Source organism: Pyrgilauda ruficollis, unplaced genomic scaffold (genome assembly GCF_017590135.1).
Source record: "Pyrgilauda ruficollis isolate IOZ18807 unplaced genomic scaffold, ASM1759013v1 scaffold97, whole genome shotgun sequence".
Classification (NCBI taxonomy): Eukaryota; Metazoa; Chordata; class Aves; order Passeriformes; family Passeridae; genus Pyrgilauda; species Pyrgilauda ruficollis.
The window spans coordinates 3,568,188-3,590,631 of NW_024531821.1; the positions used below are offsets into that span (position 1 = coordinate 3,568,188).

The window sequence follows — 22,444 nt, forward strand, 5'->3', positions numbered from 1 at the left end:
AACTGTAATTAAATATACCTAAAATAGCCTTCCAGCCTCCAAACAGCACTGCCAAGGACTAACAAAGCTGAATCCAGCGAGGCAGGAAGCTGTTAGCACGCTGAGCACCGCCGGGGACAGCTCGCTCAGGTGATGCCATGGTGTGCTCTTCTGCTGCTAACTACCACCCACAGCTCCCCAGGCCTGCCTGTGCACTGAGAACCCACTGGCTGGACCCACCACTCACCAGACCACCAGCCCAGGAGCTGCTGCCTGAGCCTGACACACAGGTTTCCCAGGGGGCTGGTTTCATTTGAAGGCCTGAGAGTGCATATGCAGAGAAAAAACCCTTTTTCTGGCAAAGCCCAGTCCTCTGATTTCATCACCTCATCAATAACTTTGCACATTGTCAGAAACAGATGGCAGGGAAAGAAAGAGGTTTGGTGAGGCAGCAGCTATCAGGAGATCAAGAACCAAGTGCCTCCCAAGTCTGGAATTCAGCTGTACACCTGTACCTCAAAGCAGAGCACAGCTCCTCCCTGGAGCAGGAAAATCACTCCCAGCCAGGGGAGAGAAAACCACATCTTCCTCAGCCTGGCAGAGGGGTGCTCTGATGCCCTGCTTGGAAGTGAAACCACATCTTCCTCAGCCTGGCAGAGGGGTGCTCTGATGCCCTGCTTGGAAGTGAAACCACATCTTCCTCAGCCTGGCAGAGGGGTGCTCTGATGCCCTGCTTGGAAGTGAAACCACATCTTCCTCAGCCTGGCAGAGGGGTGCTCTGGTGCCCTGCTTGGAGAGGAGAGCTGCCCTGGCCACGCTCACTGTTGTGCCCCGAGCTCACCCCACTCTGCAGACACGCCGGGGAAGTCAGGCAAGGAGCTTTGCCCATCCCCAGCAGATGCTGACACCCAGCCTGACACGGACAGACACATCCTGCACGTGGGAACACGAGCATTCCTGCTGGGATGCATCCCTCCAGAACGTGCAAGGCGTGGTAAAATTAATCTGAAACAGCCTCACAGCTTCCTTTCTCAAGAGAAAGCAGAGCTCTCTTCATTAAAGAAACAAAGCCTTTTAGAACAGCACTCTAAAGCCCCTCTGGCTGCCCAGGCTGCTTGGGTCCCTGGCAAAGGCAAACACACCAGACAGGAGCACAATTTGGAGCAGGTTCTGTTCTGAAACAGCCTCACAGCTTCCTTTCTCAAGAGAAAGCAGAGCTCTCTTCATTAAAGAAACAAAGCCTTTTAGAACAGCACTCTAAAGCCCCTCTGGCTGCCCAGGCTGCTTGGGTCCCTGGCAAAGGCAAACACACCAGACAGGAGCACAATTTGGAGCAGGTTCTGTGCAGAATCCTTGTCTCTGAAGGAGGGCTCTGGCTCACCTGCACCGCTCTCCTGCTGCTCCCACATCAGCAGGTCCGTGCCTGCACCACCCACCTGCCCCAGGAGGAGCTGGGGAGGGGCAGGGGGAGTGGGAGGAAAAACAGTCATGACTCCAAGCCCAGCAAGCAGAACGTTCACTAGAGGCACTGACAAGTGTGTGTGTGTGTGTGTGTCTGTCTGTCTGTCTGTGTGTGTCTGTATCTGTGTCTGTGTGAGTTTGTGTGTGTGTGTGTGTTTCTCTGTCTCTGTGTGTGTGTATGTGTGTGTGTCTGTGTGAGTTTGTGTATGTGTGTCTGTGTGTGTCTGTGTGTTTGTATCTTTTCCCCTGAGACATTTAATAAGCAAATAACAGCTGTACTCCAGTTCTTTAGTCCTGCCCAATTATCAGATCTGTAATCAGCATGCTAGAGAGAACAGGTTATGGGACTGTTTTTGTGGTGATAAAACCATTGCAGGACCTTACCTTAAATGACAGCTATTTGTCTGAGAAAGGACAAAATACAGGATGAGGTAGGGTATATTTTAATTGATAATCATGTATCGATTGCCCTCAAGGTTCCCTGTTTGTGATATGTACAGTACTTGTGTGAACTGTGTTGTATTACACACCAGTGTTTGTGGCCAAGCCCTCTTATCAAGACACGTACACGTTTTTGGGCAGAGCAGGGCATTAGTCCTTAAAACCATATTGTTTAGAGGGTAAATCAATGTGCCCAGTGTTAGCATGGCAGCCTGGCACACAAACGATGACACCCATCCGCTGCCTGAAGCTGAGGATAAATAACACAATGAAGGTAAGATTAAGCAAGCAGTCAGAGTGATTCACCAACCGGATTAGTAAAACAGAAAAATCCACGAGGCTTCCCATGACCTCCCACAGGCCTTTGTTTTCCATGGAGCTGAGAGTGCATAATTTCCAGCGGACAGTGCAAAACAATGCAATGTAGCTTCATGGAGTGAGGGGCAGTCTGAGGCATAACTCCACTGCTGCCTCTGGTCAGTAGGGCCCATCCCTCAGTCACATCCCACTTCTGTTTTCAGACAGAAAGGAGGACTGGAGCCTGCAGAAAGGAAGATTTTTGGATGGCGTGCTGGCTGCAAGTGAAGCCCCTCTGCCAGGGATTTCAGGTTCTAGCTTGACTTAATTGTGCACGTGTGTTTTTCCTCCCTCTGAGTTTTAGCACTCTGGTTTGAGTTCAGCCAGATCTAGCAAAATAGAGCAGCCTTGACAGTAACTGTGTTTCATGAAGAAGGTTCTCTACAGAGAGAGGGAACACCATTAATGCCTTCACTAACTGAACTCTAAGCTCTACCATGAGTAGTGGACATCCAGAAGGAGGGAATCCAACCAATGGATCTCAATCCATAAGAAAGTGTATGGGAATGGCTCTTCACCTTTGAACTTGCCTCTCACATTCCAAGCTGAAATGGTGGTTGGATGATCAAGATCCACAGCAGAGAAAAGAGGCATGAAGAAGTGGAAGAAAAGGGAAAAGACAACACATAGAGAGCAGCCAGTGGGAATTATGAATTTCTAGCCCTTGTAAAATCAGGAAAACAATGGAAGCCAGAACTGTATCTGTATTCAGATCTTACAGGCTTTAGCATAGCTAGAGATTATAGAAGAAAAAGCAGACAAATATTGCTTTCCCTATTTCATGAGGTAGATGAGAGGTGAGAAGTGAATAAAGCATGATTGCCAGTAATAACAAAGTCATTGGAACCACTGATAAGGTAATTTCATGTAAACTGTGACCCAAGACAAACTAAGACTTAAAATGAGACTGGTTTACTTTACCTGTGGCCAAGAACTAGAGGGGCAACTAAAGCACATTTCAGAGCAGGGATATCTGATATTTTCATGTAACTTTGGAAGGATTTTTGAATTCCTTAGGTGCAAGACAGGATCATTTGTTGTACTTGTGACTTCAGCATGAAGGAATTATTCTTGAGAAAAACAGATACATTCTCCAGAAATGCTTTTGAAAAGTGGGGACAAAATCTGGGGAAAGGATTAAATTCATGGCAGATACTTGAGCAGAGAAGGCAACAAGCACTACAAGAAATCTAGGAATGAGTCCAGAGGTAGTCTTACTCTTCTGTTACAGAATCACTGCTCAGAGCAAAAAAGGAGAATATTTGGGGTACAAGAAGACAGGAAGTGAAAGGCGTCATATAAACTTTCTTCTGATGAGAAGTAAAAGAGTTAGAAGGAAAAAGACAATACACAAAGGGGGTAGGGATATACTGCAGGAGGGCTGATGCAGTATGTCTGGAGACACTCTTTGTGCCGCCACTGGAGCAGGGGATTTTTTGTCAGGTTAGAAACTGGCAGGTGAACATTCTGTTTTCTCTTTCTTTTTCTTTCTTTCTTTCTTTCTTTCTTTCTTTCTTTCTTTCTTTCTTTCTTTCTTTCTTTCTTTCTTTCTTTCTTTCTCCACATCTTCCTCAGCCTGGCAGAGGGGTGCTGTGATGCCCTGCTTGGAAGTGAAACCACATCTTCCTCAGCCTGGCAGAGGGGTGCTGTGATGCCCTGCTTGGAAGTGAAACCACATCTTCCTCAGCCTGGCAGAGGGGTGCTGTGATGCCCTGCTTGGAAGTGAAACCACATCTTCCTCAGCCTGGCAGAGGGGTGCTGTGATGCCCTGCTTGGAAGTGAAACCACATCTTCCTCAGCCTGGCAGAGGGGTGCTGTGATGCCCTGCTTGGAAGTGAAACCACATCTTCCTCAGCCTGGCAGAGGGGTGCTGTGATGCCCTGCTTGGAAGTGAAACCACATCTTCCTCAGCCTGGCAGAGGGGTGCTGTGATGCCCTGCTTGGAAGTGAAACCACATCTTCCTCAGCCTGGCAGAGGGGTGCTGTGATGCCCTGCTTGGAAGTGAAACCACATCTTCCTCAGCCTGGCAGAGGGGTGCTGTGATGCCCTGCTTGGAAGTGAAACCACATCTTCCTCAGCCTGGCAGAGGGGTGCTGTGATGCCCTGCTTGGAAGTGAAACCACATCTTCCTCAGCCTGGCAGAGGGGTGCTGTGATGCCCTGCTTGGAAGTGAAACCACATCTTCCTCAGCCTGGCAGAGGGGTGCTGTGATGCCCTGCTTGGAAGTGAAACCACATCTTCCTCAGCCTGGCAGAGGGGTGCTGTGATGCCCTGCTTGGAAGTGAAACCACATCTTCCTCAGCCTGGCAGAGGGGTGCTGTGATGCCCTGCTTGGAAGTGAAACCACATCTTCCTCAGCCTGGCAGAGGGGTGCTGTGATGCCCTGCTTGGAAGTGAAACCACATCTTCCTCAGCCTGGCAGAGGGGTGCTGTGATGCCCTGCTTGGAAGTGAAACCACATCTTCCTCAGCCTGGCAGAGGGGTGCTGTGATGCCCTGCTTGGAAGTGAAACCACATCTTCCTCAGCCTGGCAGAGGGGTGCTGTGATGCCCTGCTTGGAAGTGAAACCACATCTTCCTCAGCCTGGCAGAGGGGTGCTGTGATGCCCTGCTTGGAAGTGAAACCACATCTTCCTCAGCCTGGCAGAGGGGTGCTGTGATGCCCTGCTTGGAAGTGAAACCACATCTTCCTCAGCCTGGCAGAGGGGTGCTGTGATGCCCTGCTTGGAAGTGAAACCACATCTTCCTCAGCCTGGCAGAGGGGTGCTGTGATGCCCTGCTTGGAAGTGAAACCACATCTTCCTCAGCCTGGCAGAGGGGTGCTGTGATGCCCTGCTTGGAAGTGAAACCACATCTTCCTCAGCCTGGCAGAGGGGTGCTGTGATGCCCTGCTTGGAAGTGAAACCACATCTTCCTCAGCCTGGCAGAGGGGTGCTGTGATGCCCTGCTTGGAAGTGAAACCACATCTTCCTCAGCCTGGCAGAGGGGTGCTGTGATGCCCTGCTTGGAAGTGAAACCACATCTTCCTCAGCCTGGCAGAGGGGTGCTGTGATGCCCTGCTTGGAAGTGAAACCACATCTTCCTCAGCCTGGCAGAGGGGTGCTGTGATGCCCTGCTTGGAAGTGAAACCACATCTTCCTCAGCCTGGCAGAGGGGTGCTGTGATGCCCTGCTTGGAAGTGAAACCACATCTTCCTCAGCCTGGCAGAGGGGTGCTGTGATGCCCTGCTTGGAAGTGAAACCACATCTTCCTCAGCCTGGCAGAGGGGTGCTGTGATGCCCTGCTTGGAAGTGAAACCACATCTTCCTCAGCCTGGCAGAGGGGTGCTGTGATGCCCTGCTTGGAAGTGAAACCACATCTTCCTCAGCCTGGCAGAGGGGTGCTGTGATGCCCTGCTTGGAAGTGAAACCACATCTTCCTCAGCCTGGCAGAGGGGTGCTGTGATGCCCTGCTTGGAAGTGAAACCACATCTTCCTCAGCCTGGCAGAGGGGTGCTGTGATGCCCTGCTTGGAAGTGAAACCACATCTTCCTCAGCCTGGCAGAGGGGTGCTGTGATGCCCTGCTTGGAAGTGAAACCACATCTTCCTCAGCCTGGCAGAGGGGTGCTGTGATGCCCTGCTTGGAAGTGAAACCACATCTTCCTCAGCCTGGCAGAGGGGTGCTGTGATGCCCTGCTTGGAAGTGAAACCACATCTTCCTCAGCCTGGCAGAGGGGTGCTGTGATGCCCTGCTTGGAAGTGAAACCACATCTTCCTCAGCCTGGCAGAGGGGTGCTGTGATGCCCTGCTTGGAAGTGAAACCACATCTTCCTCAGCCTGGCAGAGGGGTGCTGTGATGCCCTGCTTGGAAGTGAAACCACATCTTCCTCAGCCTGGCAGAGGGGTGCTGTGATGCCCTGCTTGGAAGTGAAACCACATCTTCCTCAGCCTGGCAGAGGGGTGCTCTGGTGCCCTGCTTGGAGAGGAGAGCTGCCCTGGCCACGCTCACTGTTGTGCCCCGAGCTCACCCCACTCTGCAGACACGCCGGGGAAGTCAGGCAAGGAGCTTTGCCCATCCCCAGCAGATGCTGACACCCAGCCTGACACGGACAGACACATCCTGCACGTGGGAACACGAGCATTCCTGCTGGGATGCATCCCTCCAGAACGTGCAAGGCGTGGTAAAATTAATCTGAAACAGCCTCACAGCTTCCTTTCTCAAGAGAAAGCAGAGCTCTCTTCATTAAAGAAACAAAGCCTTTTAGAACAGCACTCCAAAGCCCCTCTGGTTGCCCAGGCTGCTTGGGTCCCTGGCAAAGGCAAACACACCAGACAGGAGCACAATTTGGAGCAGGTTCTGGCAGTTCTGTGCAGAATCCTTGTCTCTGAAGGAGGGCTCTGGCTCACCTGCACCGCTCTCCTGCTGCTCCCACATCAGCAGGTCCGTGCCTGCACCACCCACCTGCCCCAGGAGGAGCTGGGGAGGGGCAGGGGGAGTGGGAGGAAAAACAGTCATGACTCCAAGCCCAGCAAGCAGAACGTTCACTAGAGGCACTGACAAGTGTGTGTGTGTGTGTGTGTCTGTCTGTCTGTCTGTCTGTGTGTGTCTGTATCTGTGTCTGTGTGAGTTTGTGTGTGTGTGTGTGTTTCTCTGTCTCTGTGTGTGTGTATGTGTGTGTGTCTGTGTGAGTTTGTGTATGTGTGTATGTGTGTCTGTGTGTGTCTGTATGTGTGTGTGTGTGTCTCTGTGTGTTTGTGTGTGTCTGTGTCTGTCTCTGTGAGTTTGTGTGTGTGTGTCTGTGAGTGTGTCTCTTTGTGTGTGTGTGTCTGTGTGAGTTTCTGTGTGTATGTGTCTGTGTGTCTGTGTGTGTGTGTGTGTGTGTATGTGTGTCTGTGTCTCTGTGTCTGTGTCCTTCCACAGGCAGAACAACCCGTCAGGAAGGGGGAGATGGGCCTGCCTGCCTGAGGGAGAGCCTGGTGCAAAGAGGAGCCTTGCACTGTGGCTGGTTTTGGCTGCTCAAGGAGATGGTGGGATAGCTGGTAAGTCAAATGCCTCAAAAGACAACATCCTTCTGCAACACAGACATGCAGAAGCACAGTCCTCCCATCCCTGTAAACCACACAGGACGCTGGGACACACAGCCAGAGATGTCAGGGAAGGATCCCAAAGCACCACGGCTGTGTCCACCAGCAGCCAGGGCAAGGGAACATGTGGGTTGGGATCTGCAGGCCATGACACTCCCAGGCAGCCCTCACATGGAAACTGACAGCAGCATTTGGCCCTGAGGGACTAACTTAGAGCAGGGCTAATTGTATTAAGGACCACACAGCGTATTGCTTTATTTGTAATGAGTTTCAGGCTTCAGAAGCTGAGAATCCCATCTGCAAGAACAGACTGTTGCAGGATTCATCTATTAATAGCCACTGGTACACACTTCCAGCTGAGGGACACAAGGAGGGAGGAGACAACCAGATGGAGATAATGCATTAGGGTGACACAAAGCCAAAAAAAGGATGATCCACTTCCCCACATCCTCACACACATCTCAGGCTTGCAGCAGGGAGCAAACAAAGTGTCACATGTGATTAACTCATAAACATCCCAATTAGAAAGTTCTTACATTCGATCAAATGTCCAAATATGACAAGACTTGGGTGTCCTCCCCAGAGCCCCATGCAAACGAGGAAACACAGCAGACTTCAGCTCCAGAGCCAGACCCATGCCCAGCCTGGCACCTGTAAGGTCCTGCTTATGAAGTGCTTTGAGAGCTGCTAGTGAAGGTGTGTTGGATCAGAACCAAGAGCTACTCTTCTCCCTTCTAGGCTACACCCAGACTGAATTCTCAAGTGCCTGACTCAGGCTGACCTCCAAACCAGCCTGTCAGCAGGAACTGTTGCCAGTGATGGCAACGATGAGGAACTCTGACCATCTAAAGATCCGTGGGAGACATGGATGTGGCCTCACTGTCACCAGAAACAGCCCCAGCTACAAGGTAATCTCTGCACAGCATCATCTTCACAATCTTGGGTGAATTTGACCATTCAGTGCCACACGTTCTGATCTCTGGCTTTGTTTTTATGCCCAATGTTTTTCTCCCTGATGACTTCCATCAAAAAGCCAATACCCTGTTATAGCTGGAGTTGCTCCATCAGTAACACCTTGCTGCTGCACTTTGCAGGACTCCTAATGAAAAATATTACATCAAGTTGCCAAATGACAGTGTGAAACAGGATCCACAGCCAGATCTCTGCTGCAGGAGAGCTTGTACTGAGCCCTGCAGGGGCAGAGGGGCTTCCCTCAGGTACCCCCAGGACGCCAGCAGCATGACTGCCCATCAGCACTGGGTTTTCTCCACCACCACAACACACTTGCTAGCAAGAGGCTGGAGCTCTCCAGAGTGACTGTGCCTCTGGAATGCTTTCCACCAACACAAAGAGCACAGCAAAAGCACAGCTCACAGCTCAGAGCATTGCTGAGCAAAGCCAGCAGAGCTCCTGGGACTCACAGGCAGCACCAGGGGCTGGCAGGGTAGCCATGACCTACAGATGGAAATCATGCTGGCTCTGGTGCCTGCAGAGCCCCCAGAGCAGAGCCCTCACCTAAGGCCAGGGTGGAGAAACACCATCACCAAAATTTAGCCAGAAATCAACAGTTTGTCACTGCTGAGAGGTGCAGGTCCCTGTTTGCTCTGGTGCCTTCAAACAGAGCAATTTGTAGAAGAAAACTGCTGCAGAGACGCTTGCAAAGATTCTGAAGGGACTCTGGCTTCTGCCAAGACATCAGGCAAACAACCAGACTGCCCCAGGATGCCTGCACGACTCGCATCCTCCAGCTGAGAGTGCTACCCGAACAGACCTTCCCGAGCAGAGGCAATCACAGGCAGACATCTGGCACACCATTCCTGCTAGCCAGAAATTTTCAATGGGGAGCCAGTTACAAAGCAACACTGCTCATGCTGTTATTATAATTAAGAATCCGTCAGCCTGCTGAAACGAAGGCCAAGTTTATTTAGGGATTGTGAGGGAGGGCTCTCCAAAACAGCCTCTCTAATTCTCCCTCTTCCATTCCCCAGATCCCACAGAGATGTGTGTTTCCAGGGACAACTTGCCAGCTGAGGCTGGAGCAACCTCCACCACTGCTGACATCTGACCTCCAGCAGCAGACCCCATCCCCTGCTCCGAGACAGCGTGCAAGGGTCCCCCTCCTCCCTGCAGGGTTCCATGGAACTAGAGCAGCAGGCACGGCCCATCCGCAGGCAGGTGCAGGTGGGTGAGCCTCCCCTGCTGCTCCTCCTGCCCCAGGGGCCGTGCCATGCACCTGCCTGCGCTGTAGCACAGCTGCAGGCAGCCAGGGCACAGCCAGAACGCGCTCTGGGGCTGGCTGAGCGTCGCTGGGCACTGCTGTGGCACCGTGGCTCCATCCCCAGGGTGCCAGGGCAGGCTGAGAGCAGGGCAGCACCACAAGGGTGCTGACTGCGGAGCCACACCAGCTCAGCTCACACGTCAAATCACAGCTGAGACACTTCTCTCTTGCCATCAGCTTGCTATCAGCTGATGAGGGCCCAGATATCAAGAATGAAAACACCAAGATGAAACTTTAAAAGCCATTGGTGTTCCAAAGTCTACAGCACCTTGAGAGTGAGCACATTTAGGGAGCCCTGCTTGTGTGGCTGTGTTGGGCTGGTTCACTGAAGCCACAGCTGAACCAGAGGCCATTCTGGGGTCCAGGGCTTCCCCCACTGTTGTACATCTCAGCGAGCTCGTTGTCAGCATTTGGAGAGGTTCAGCTTTGATACCCCTTGCACTAAAATGAGTTGCAGATCAAACCAGGCAGTCAACAGAATTTTTAAATTAAACTACAAAATTATTTAAAATCCCCTTTGAGGACGTTATCACAGGGTTAACACCCACTCTTGGCTTCAGATAATACAGCGGCAATAAATGGTAATGTGCTCTATGAAACATGATTTATTTTTGCTGAGCAGGCTTGGCATTATAAATCTCAGCACTCTTAACATTTAAAGTTGTTATTCTAATGACAAAATAGACATGAGGGAGATAACAGTCTTTATCTCCATTAATGTTTTATTGTTGTTCAGAGAATATGGATATGGACTGATCCAAGCATAGGGAAATCACAGCAATTTGTTTGCACATTGGGGAAGCTGAGATAATGGTTGTGTTTTATGACCACACCAGGGAATCAGCTGAAACGCAGGACAGAGCAGATCAAAATGAGGGATTAATCAGCTACTTTGGTTTCTGGTTTACATTCCAGTTACATTTCCATTCCCAGGACCTGCCTTAGAGATGGCCCAACAGCTGACTCGTGGCACCCAAGGAAGTGAGGAAACAGGCTTTGAAGGAAACAAAAAGGCTGCACAACAGTTCTATGCAATGCAGACAAGCAGCACTGCCATGGAGGCAGGATCCTCCTGGATATTCAGCTGCCTGGAAGCGACTCTGCTCTCCCTGAGCCCAGCTGTGGGGGCCCTGCAGCTTCCTGCAGAGCCACAACACAGAGCTCCTGAGCTGCCTGGCACTTTACCTCCTTCCCAAGGCACACACCACACCTCAGAGAACCACAACACCCTCTGTAAGCTGAACCCGAAACAGCGAGCTGCAGCTGCAGTGAGGGCTGTGCTGCTGGAGGCTTAAGCAGATAAAAGCTGAAAACCAAAACAACAGAAACCTCAGACAAACCACAGAGCCACTTGTCCCATCCTGGGACCCCCTGGGCAGGACAGGGTGACCCTCTCCCCTCAAGAAATCAGGTGCAAAATGCAACAGGGAAAAACAACCAGTGCTGCCCTCAATGAGGACATTGACTCCAACAGCTCAATCACACCTTTTCTGGGAGGATGGCAGGGAGGTGAGCTGGGGACAGCATTCCTGACAGCACACAAACACACCAATGTGCACACATCTGGCCTCCAGTGCCCAAATGCTGGGGCAGGTGGCCACGGTGGCATCTCAGCCTTTCCCAGAGCACTGGGGTCAGACCCAGGGCAGTTCCAGGTTTGCTGTGCCTCAAGTGCCCCTCTACAGGGCAGGGGGTCATGGGCATTTGGGCGGGCTGCAAAGAGCTCAGGTGCTCCCACTGCCCAGGGCTCCACTGCCCGGCAGCCACAGCAGCTCTGCACAGGGATGCTGAGCTGAGCAGCCTGGGCGTCTTTTGGTCAGCTCCAGGCGGACCGGCTGTGCAGGAGCTGCACCAGCACTGGCTGCCCGGAGCCCCGGTGCCAGCCTGGGCTGCCTGGGCACTGCCCGTGGTGCCCAGAGCTGGGGATCACTTGGTACTGCTCCCCATGCCCAGAGCCCGGTGCCCAGAGCTGGGATCACCCGGCACTGCTCCCCGTGCCCAGAGCCGGGATCACTCTGCACTGCTCCCCATGCCCAGAGCCCGGTGCCCAGAGCTGGGATCACTCTGCACTGCTCCCCATGCCCAGAGCTGGGACCACTCTGCACTGCCCGCGGTGCCCAGAGCCGCACGCTCCCCGCCGTGCCGAGCCCGCTCCAGCCCTGCCCGCGGCGGGGGCTTTGTGCCCGCTCAGCACATCGCAGCGCGGCCGCTCAGCCGCCAGGGGAGGAGCAGGGAGCAGCGCCGCTGTTTTTGCGCTGCCTGCTCGGCATCCTGCGCGGCGAGCAGCCTCCCCCGCGCCCGGCCGGCACCCTCTCACAGCCGCACGGGGGGCACCGACGCACGCAGCAGCATTCCGAGCGATCCAGCAGCTCGCACCATATTCTCAAAGGATTTTTTCCACAAGCATTTATTCCCCCAGCCAATCACTAACAAGCAAGTCTGGACTCAATAATCTTGGAGGTCTTTTTCAACCCTAATGACTGCATGATTCTGTGCCTGCTGGCAGGGGTACACCCCTGCTCCAGCTTGCAGAGCTAGGCAGGCTGATGATTACCTCGTCTGCCACGGCATTAAGCCCTCCCACCTACTGACCTTCAGGCACCAGATCTCACCAGCTCTTTTGGGAGGAGGCGTCAGGGGTTTGGCAAAGCCCTGCAGACCCTGTTCCCAGGAGCAGCCACAGGAGCAGCCTGCTGGTCAGATGAGGAGCACATCCCACCCAGAGTCCTGTCTCCAACAGACAACAGGTGATGCACAAACAGCAACCATGCAACCTTCCCACTAATATTCTCCTGCCCTCTGCAATGTTCAGCTCAGGGGGCTCATCAACCAGAGGTGGTCTCTCTACATTTAGTAAATCTTGACCACTCCACTAAGGCCCTCAATTCCATTTCAAAACCTGCTGACAGGGCTGTCCTGGCTGGCAGCCCAAGGATCACCTGCAAGCACCCACAGCACAGCTCGGGGTCCTGGGCTTGAGGGCCTGACCAGTGCTGGGTTCTGACCGGCTGCAGCTGGTCCCCAGAACACGCAGACCCCACAGCAACAGGGACCAGGGTAACTCCAGGCTGTAGGGCCAGAGCCCTCTGCGTGCTCTTGGTGCCTGCTGGGAGTGACCCACCTTTCCCCAGCACTGGAGAGGCAACAGCTTGGTTCTTGCACAGAACTGAGGAGACAGAGACAGATGCAAGCCACCACCAGTGACCAGGCTCCCTTCTCACAGTCCATCTGCAGTGGGTCAGTCACATCATTACCTGCTCCCAGTAATCTCTAGCTTACAGAGTCCCTAGGCACATCTATTCCCTCATTAATCTGGAGATTAAAGCATCCCCAAATCGGCTTTGATGCAGAGCATTGCAAACAGTTGAGTTATGCTGTGCTTCTGCAGCAATCCCGAATTAGACAGAGTATGGGATGGACCCCAAGTCTGTGGGTCCTTCCCACCTGGGGGAGCACGGGCTCAGGAACAGGAAGGGATGTCTAAGCACAGCACACATGTATAAATAAAAAGCAGAAAGGATGTGACTGTTTTGTAACTGAAGTACTCATGTGATAAAACAACTTCACAGAGGTTCCCAGATTAATTAAATCTCAACCCAGATGATCTCCAAATAACAACTTGCATCATTTGCAGCAACAGAAATACCCAACAGCTCTTGCCCTAACCCAGCACTGGGAATTGCTTCACTTGGTGCTTTCCTGGAGACTACATGCAGGTTCTTAAAAAAGCAACTGCCATACCACAGAGAGCTCGAGGCAAACTTCCCTGGCATCAGGGCAGAGAGGCACTGGCATCCTTCCTGCAGCACGATGGCAGGGCAGGGACACAGGCAGGGTGGGAATGACTGAGATGCTGACAGGGAGCTACAGAGGGCGTAACAAGATTAAAGCAGGAAAAGGAAATAAAGGCTTAGTGATAGATTTCACAACAGCAAAACCTACTCCGTTTGGGAAACACTCCCTCAGGAGATTAAAGACTTGCAGGGGCATTAGCCAGACCCAGGGAAAGGGTGCAGGGAGCAGCCATGCAGTGGCCCAGGAGTGGCTGCAAGGTGCATGACTGTCCTGCCCAGCAGGGTCAGCCCTGGCATGTCCCCAAGGCCACGCAGCTCCAGCAGGGTCACTCCGGCTGGCAGGGGAGAGAGTCCCTCGGCAGAGCCAGTGGGAAACACAGACATCCCTCAGGGGATGCCAGGACGGTCCCACACCATGGCCGTGGGACATGAGTACTCCCAAGGATCCTGCTCCAACAGCACAACCACCTGGCCATGGCCACTCCCCGGGAAGCCCAGGTGAGACCACTGCTCCTCCTCCCATTGCCATGCTGGAAATCGTGGCTGCCAGAGCGGGACCATGCCGGTGCTGCCCACAGCCTTTGCTGGGCCTGGGACGGGAGCACTGTGCCAACGACCAAAGCACACACCCCAAAATGCACACCCCACTCAGAGACTCCTGCCAGTGCCTCCCCAGAGCAGTCCCGGGGGTGCAGGCACCCATCACACCCTGGAAGAGTTCCTGTCTGTGGCATCACGCTGGCAGGAAGGGCAGGAAGGGCCCTTAAGGCCACATCTCCAACAAGCACAGCTAAAAGTGGAAGCTGCTCCAATGGTTGTATTCAAATGCCTCAATTTGTCCTACTTTTGTCTGGGCACTCAGCAGAATTGCCAATGAAGACAGACTTAAGCAAAACAATAACAAATCAAGCACATTTTCCGGACATTTTGCATGTGAGATCTGCCGTTCTGCAGCAGTGCTCTGAGATCTGAGCTGGCATTGCCCTGGAACCCACTCGCCCTGCTCGCTGTGCCCGGCAGACCTTGTGCCACAGCTGGGGCCGTGGCTGCACCTCAGCGCCTCCCTGGCAGCACGAGTCGAATTCGTACAAGGGCCCCGTTTCTTCTCAGCAGTACTCTGAGCTGCACGAGAACAAGGCATTCAAATGTGCACTTGTGAAACACCATCCTCACCCCACATTTGCATGAAAATACCAGACCTATTTAAGTGACAACGACACTTCACTAAAGCAAATTACATAACCGGCTATTTCCCTCAGCTGACACACCAGAGACACCTTCATTTCCAAAGCAAGTCTGCACTTGCTGCACAGCGTTTGGAAGGATTTTCTTCTTTTTAAACCAGATACCACAGCGTTTTAGGCATATGCTGCTTTCACATGTAGAAAAAATAAAACTCAATTATCTAAAATTTTTATCTTAGCAGAATCTACCATTTCAAAGTGCAGTCAGCCTCCCTCTAGCAGAACCACTGCACAGAGTAAGGACAGCACGAAGGGAATAAAATCTCCCAGCTGACACACAGCCATTAAATCCCCTCCTGTACTTCCCCCTGCCCTGCCACCGCAGCAGGGATCACGCCGGCTGATTTGGTCATCTGCTGCACAAACGCTTCTGTCTGTTCCATTTCTGCCGAGAGGATTGCTATGGTTCCCTAGTACGACGCACAAGGTCCTTCTGAAAATGCCAGCATACAGCCACAGATTACAGACAGACTGGATCTTGCCACTGAAAATCCCCAGCCTCCCCAGGCTCACCGGCAGAAATCACTGCGGGCTCATCTCAACCCTCCACCCTTCCCCACTGGGGAACCTGAGCTCTCAGCAGGTCACAACAAGGTAGCACAGCCTCATTTTACACTTGCTGGCTGTTGCAGCTGCCTTTTAGAATGCAGCAACAGCAAAATCATCCTTCAGAGAGCACAGCACCTGGTGATGCGAGCCAGACAACTGGGAGGTATGGGAGCTCAGTCCCACCCTGGCCACAGGACCCTCCTGGAGGCACCGGCCCACACCACCCCTCACAGGTCCATCACTCAGCCCCAGGGCAGGCCTGCCCACCCCGCCCCACAGGGCACGGGCACCTGGCCCCACGGCACGTCCTGCTGACCCCAGGCACAGCGTGCAGCTCCCAGGCAGAGCAGCAGAGCCAGGGATGCCCAGGACAAGCCCTCCCAGCACCTGGGGGCTGTCACGCTGAGCGCTCCCATTCCAGCTACACACAGGCAACACAAACAACCATTTATTTGGCTCATCAGGTATTCAACGCTTTCCATTACTATATCAAGCCAAAGATTTTCCACTAGATAAATCCTCCTTTAGCCATGTGACAAAATTCCCAAAGTCTGGCTTCCTCTAAGTCTCATAAAGATGACACAGTAAGTGAAAGCCTCTTTGGCTACTAATTAAGCTATGAATAAGCCTGCTCAGACTCTGGTATGGAGTCTGGTTTTTGAAGCCTCATTGAAGGTGTCAGTGCTACCAGAAAGGGTGGGGGCTCCGTTTTGCTTTACATCAGCTGCACTTTCCTCCTGAAGCGAGAGAGCAAAGGGACGTTGTGACAGAGCTGATGTGAAGTTGACAGCTCTTCAGCTACCAGGGAAGATAGCAGAGGCAACAGCAGCTCCATCCCCATCCCTCCTTCACCCCTCGCTGCTGGAGCTGCCTTTGTGGTGGCTGCAGCAGCATGTGCAGGCTGAGCTCATGTTCTGGTGCCTGAACCGAACATGGCCACACCATCTTCCCTGCTCTTGAGCTATTATGGGAAACCACTTTCAAATGCACCATGAGCCTCACCAGGGCTGTGACATTATCCATGTGCAACAGCCTTGGCATCTCCTTGCATCTGCAACGCACCAGCCAGGATGCACTTCACTACACCTTCCCGAAGCGGCTTGTAGTGAAAATAACCCCAAAACAACTGCTCCATTGACGAGATCTGCGCCAGCGTTTGCCGTATTCCCGCACCCACAGCGCGGCTCCAGCCACCTGCAGCACCGCGAACGCCCTCAGGGGCTGAGGGAGCCGACGTGGAGCCGCGGCCGCCGCCCGCATCCCTCCGGCTCCGGCGAGCCCCGCATCGCTGCGGCCCCGCGGGCCCCGCTCCAGCGGGGAAGGGCTTGCGGGAGGGTCGGGACCCCCCTTTCTCCCGGAGCCGGAGGAGCGAAGGCGCGGGAGCTCCTGGAGGGGCCCGGCGGGGCTGGGCGGCTGCGTCCCGAGCGCTGCTGCGGCGGCTCTCGCTCGGCGCCCCGGCTCCGCCGAGGGACCGGCCCGGCCCGGGGAGCCCACCCAGCGACACCCGGCGCTGCTGAGTCACCGCAGCGGCTTCGCCGCGCCCGCACCGAGCCCCGGGGCCGCGGGGAGCTGAGCGGCCGGGCCGGGGCAGCGGCGCCGGTCCCGGGACAGCCGCGGAGCGACGCGCGGCGCTGCGGGCGGGGGCCGGGGCCGCTGCGGGGCGGCCTCACCTGCTGCGGGCGGGCCGGGGGCTGCGGGCCGGGCTCACCTTCCGTGGCATAGCTGTGGTCTCGCAGGAAACTGCTGCTGATCTTACGGGTCTCAGCGTCCTCCTCCATTGACGGCGGGCAGGCGGGCGCGGGGCGTCAGCAGCCGCAGCCGCGGATCCATCATCCCCCCCCGCGCCCTGCTCCGCGGCGGCGGCCGCCAAATGCGGCGGGGGGGGCGCAGGGGCGGCGGTGCCCGGTGGCTCCTCCCATACGGCACCGACCGGCACCGCGCGGGCGGGCGGAGCGCGGCGCGGCCCCGGCCCCAGCCCTGGCACCGGCCCCACCCCGGCACCGGCACCGGCCCGAACACGGTCCTGCTCCGAGACGCACCTGCCCCAGGAACGCTCCCACCCCGGGATGCTCCCACCCCGGGAGAGGCTCCCGCCCGGGGATGCTCCCACCCCGGGGGATGCTCCCACCCCTGGATGCTCCCACCCCGGGAGAGGCTCCCACCCGGGGATGCTCCCACCCCGGGAGAGGTTCCCGCCGGGGTATGCTCCCACCCCTGGAGAGGCTCCTGCCAGGGGGGATGCTCCTGCCCTGGAACGCGCCCTCCTGCCTGGGGATGTTGCTGCCCCGGGACGCTCCTGCCGCGGGGTGCTGGCATACCTGGTGACGCACCTGCCCCGGGGACACTGCTGACCGGGGATTGCTCCTTCCTGCCCGGGGCGTCACTGCCTCTGCTGGACCACTGCCCATGGGGAAGCTCCTGCAGCCTTCAGGCAGAAGGACTGCTGCTCCCTGACCTCCCTGCACAAACACAAGACCGCAGGCGAGGGCTGGCAGCAGACCCTTTTTTGGCAGAGCCAGAGCATGCGAACGCTGGCAGTCCCGGGACAGGAGATGCAGTGAGGGCCATGGAGGTGGCCGTGCCAGCTGTGCTAAGGAGGTGTGTGCCCACGGGCAGTTGGTTCAGGCTCACCCTGTCTTGACTTTGGAAGGGGGTAGGAATGGTCAGTGACTTATGACCACAAAGGTCGATGTGAATGGGAGGATTGGTGACATCCAGAGAAGAAAATGAACCCAAGGGCTATAGGGGAAGGGAGGGCTTTCCTGTTCAGGGCACATCTCTGAAAGCACAGGCTGTATTCTGGACTCATCATCTGGCGTGCACCAAAGGGAAACAATTGCCCACTGGAAGGGTTTTGTGTCTTAGCAGAGTCCAGGAAGAAGCCTTGGCACTGTCTGAGCCACTGACAGACACAGGGAGGAAACTCTCAGAGGAAAAGTTCCCTCAACTCCAGCACCTGAAGCTGGCAGTAAAATCCAACCGCAGCATCAGGGCACAAGAAATCCCCAGCCAGGCAGCAAAGCACACACTGGGCAGCAGTGAGAGGACAGCACTACTCCCCACTCTTACCTCTGACCCACAGTGTCCCTTCTGCCCCCCTCCTCCACTACTCAGCTGCTGAAGGGAAACGGGTGCACAGACCCAGCCTGGGGTCTGACCCGGGCCTGCACCCCACTGCTCCCCACTGCTGTCACCTAGCACTGTCCTGGTTCACCCTGCACAGGAACATCATCAGTGCTGGGCACTGGCCGGGCGCAGCAGAGAGCTGGCACATGTGGGCACAGGCCTGTGGCACCTTCCCGCTGTGTGCCCACCCACCCAGCACCCCTCGAGACCCCCACACCATGGAGGAACTGCAGAGCTTGGCGTGCCACTGCACAGGAGCTGCTTGGCAGCCCAGGGCCACCTCAGCAGAGTGTAATTGTTACTGGAACAGGAGGATGCAGAGGGAATGGACAAAGATGGTGGATAACATTGTAAATACAGTGCTGCACTGCAGCTTGATTTCCTCTCCCAACTGTAGTATCATAATTAAAATCTCATTGGGAAGGTGCAAGATTTATTATTATTCTGCTGAGATTCACTGCCTGCTTGGGGGCTGCTTATTCTGGGGGAAGCACAGGAGAGAGCACCTCTGAGCAAGAGGGCTCAAGGACTCCAGTACATCCAGTATGTACATCATCTTTTGGACAGCATGTCCCACACCCGTGCTGCACCCAGCACACCCCACAGCAGCACCCCAGTGCTGCACAAGCACAGCAGCACCCCCAGCACCCCCAGCACCCCCACAGCAGCACCCCAGTGCTGCACAACCACAGCAGCACCTCCAGCACCCCCAGCACACCAGTGCTGCACAACCACAGCAGCACCTCCAGCACCCCCAGCACCCCAGTGCTGCACAACCACAGCAGCACCTCCAGCACCTCCAGCACCCCCACAGCAGCACACCAGTGCTGCACAACCACAGCAGCATCCCCAGCACCCCCAGCACCCCCACAGCAGCACACCTGTGCCACACCAGCACCGCACATCCCTTGGAGGAGTGTGCAGACACTCTCAGACGAGAGGCAAGAGAGGGAGAGCTTGTTCTACCCACTGTGACCTTATGAGGAAAGGTGAATTCCCGGGCCCACAGCTGCCTGCCTCCCCAGGATGTTTTCTGACACGCTGTCACATAGAGGCTGATACAAGACATTGTAAAACTGCACCTTGGAGAACTCTGGCACTTACTCGTATGCATATATAACTTCAGGATTTGTCAGTCAACCACATCATGTCACAGGCCACTCATTAATACAGGGATTACTAATGTGACAAGCCAGAAGCATTCATCAGACAGGCATAAGCCTGAAGTCTCTATGTCCAAGCCTTCACTGAATTATACTGGAATGTGATTTACTTGCTATAATCACCACGTACACGTTTAAGTCAAGAAAACACCTTGTATTTGAGGCTGAGGTTGCTCTTGGCTGCAGTGGGTGGAAGCCACAGGCTAGTCTGAATTCACTCCCTGTGGAAAGGCACAGGACCTGGCTATGGCTTTGCAGCACAGCAAAGATATGCTGACCAAAGCTCTCCTGCAGGCCAAACACAGCCACAGCACTAACATCATGCTCCAGAAATAATTTTTATGTTGCTGGCAGCTCCTCGTGCATGCAACAGCCCAGGGGAGCAGACCCCAGCACAGCACAGGACTGGAGTGCTGCTGGCTCCTGCCTGTGCAGTCCTGTCTCCGAGGGAAGGACACGGACCTCCCGCAGGAAAAGAGAGACAGAGAAAGGCTGAAGCTGCACCACAACACTGTCCCCAGGAAATCCCTCTCTGTCTACAAGCTACACTCACCTGCAGGTGTCCTGTAAGAGGCAAGAGCAGCTTCAGACAAGAAAAATAAAGACAGGTTTTGAATAAGCAATTGCTACCATATTACCTCCTCCCACCAGACCCCAGATGCCAAACCTCAGGCCAAAGGCAATGCCCAGCTGAGTAACAAGCCCCTGCAATGCCCATGAATATCAAAAACAACCAGGGACCTCCTTCCCTTCCTTTTCAGTAGACACGTCTTCAGCGTATTTTCATTTTAACAAGTGCCAAGGCCCTTCTCCTTTATTAAGTAGCAAAAATCATTCCCCCGTTGTGCATGAACTATACTTACGTATTCATAAGTTCTGCAAAGTTTTTCAATGCACTGTATCATTTAAACAGATCCAGAAGCAACCTGTTTGTTATGCAACACGCATAGGAGCTGCATCATGAAATCCATTTATTCTCAGCTTTTTAAAACCCAGGAACAAGCCTTTACAATAACTAAAAGCATTAGCTGTCCTAAGCAGGAATCCATTTGCAGATTAAATTTGCCAAAGGTCGGCTTGTAGCTGTCACAGTTTCCCAAACCCCCAGGTGTCTGCCATGTTCTGTACTTTGACATCTCCTGAAGAGCCAGGACACTTTCCACTCCAATGATTTTTGTTTCAATTAGAGAGGCTGAAGAGTTCCATGCTCAGCTTTCTGTGGGATCTAAACAGTGTGTGAAGAATAATTGAATCAAACTTCCAATTTTATGCTCAGTACAGAACTTCCTTCACAGCATTTATTTTACTCTCCCATCCACGAGCACTCAATCTATTTTCCTAATTACTCTTTGAACAATACCCTCATCGTTTAACCATTACATGTAGATAACAAAATTGCTTTTAAACTTGTAAGAATTATTTCTGTTGGTTAACTGGTGGTTAGCTCAGTGCCCCCAGAGCTGTGGACAGTGCCAGAGGTCAGCCTGTGTGTAGAAGCACTGGTGACAGCACCTGCCCCTGGCACAGGGACAGGCTGGCAGTGAGAGCCCCAGGGCTCTGCCTGCCACAGGACTGTGAGCAGCACAGCAACCTGAAGCTGCATGTAGACACTTCCCCCTCTCTGTCCCTTCCCCAGGGTGGAAGGATACCTGCTCCTGGGACTGCTCCAGGGACATGCTCTCACTCTGCAGCACCTCAGCCTTGCAGACTGATCAAACTGTGCACCAACACAGGTGGTGGCCACGTCCACCTGCACTGAGCAGCTCAGAGATGCTTTGAGTGAAAGCCCATCTCTGCTAAGGAAGGGAAACCAGGCCTTTCATGAACCCCTCAACATCTCACATCAGAGCCAGCACCTGGTGATCTGGCTGAAGGTCATGGCACACAATAGGCATTGTGAGAAGGAGAGCACTTAAAGCCCTTGTACAATTTCTCCCATCATGTCCAGTGCTCCAAGTCCTTCAGCTCACAGATTCCAGTAGAGACAGCACTTTAGCTTCACAAATCTGAAGAGCTAATTATGCAGCAAAAATGGGTAATTATACTCCTATTCTCCACACATAACTTGTGTCAGCCACCTGGGCTTGTGGCTGGCTGGCCCATACTTAAGGGACAACTCCAAAGGGAAAAAGCTGACTCAGGGCAGAGCCCCCCACCCTGCAGGAAGCCAGAGCTTCTCACCATCCCCTGTGCTGAACACACCCACAGCACAGGTGCAGCTCCCTGGGATGGCCAGAGACACCAGGTCAGGGATCTTGGTCTCCAGAGGACCACAGACGATGAGTCCTTCACAGCCAGTTTATAAATATTGCCCCAGAGGGACTGATGCTCCTGTCTCCCAGCCTAGGAAGCCTGGGCACGGCTCAGGAAGGGCAGCAGCTTGCAGCAGCCAGCAAAGACATTCCCACCCACCATGAAGGGACGTGCACAGAGGGTGGACCTCTCTGGATGAACGCCCTCACGGTCAATGCCTCATGCAGGACCATCCCCTGACAGTGTGCTGGGCTGCTGCGTGGTCCCCAGGGAATGCCTACAAGCCCACACATGTCAGTATCCTCACTGAGCCCCTGTGCACCCTCTGCTGTCCTCTGGAGCCCAACCTTTGTGCTCCTGCAGCGCAGCAGGAGATGACTGATTTCGCTGCACTAAGTCATCTGTTTTTCACATTTTCTCCTGTAAGTCACATAAGCAAGCTGGGGAAGCCTACATCTGTGATGAAGTCCCTATCATATGAACCTTAATTAGCATGACTTGAGGAAGGCAAATAATTTATCAGATTAAACCAAGATCAAGAGAATTGGGAAGCCAGGTTGTATGCAGAGGACAAGCTGCAGCCCTCTTCTTCCCATGTGGTGGAGAGCAAGAGTTGGGACCTTGGGGCAGAAAAGGGAAGAATCAGTTCATTGAATGCAAAGTAGGTGAAGACTTCTGCTCCCCAAAGGTCAAATGATGAATAGATCTCCAGGCCTTGACCCCTGCCGTGCATTA

The 22,444-nt window shown here is 54.1% G+C and overlaps 1 protein-coding gene across 1 annotated transcript in view; it reads right to left on the reverse strand.

Annotated features, from left to right (window-relative positions):
• Positions 1-16,994, reverse strand: part of PPP2R2B (protein phosphatase 2 regulatory subunit Bbeta) — a 45,248-nt gene extending 28,254 nt beyond the window's left edge. The window contains exon 1 of the mRNA XM_041489958.1: positions 16,876-16,994. Coding sequence (XP_041345892.1) covers positions 16,876-16,945 — 70 coding nt within the window. The 5' untranslated portion in view covers positions 16,946-16,994. The remainder of the gene's footprint in view (positions 1-16,875) is intronic.
• Between the last annotated feature and the right edge of the window lie 5,450 nt (positions 16,995-22,444).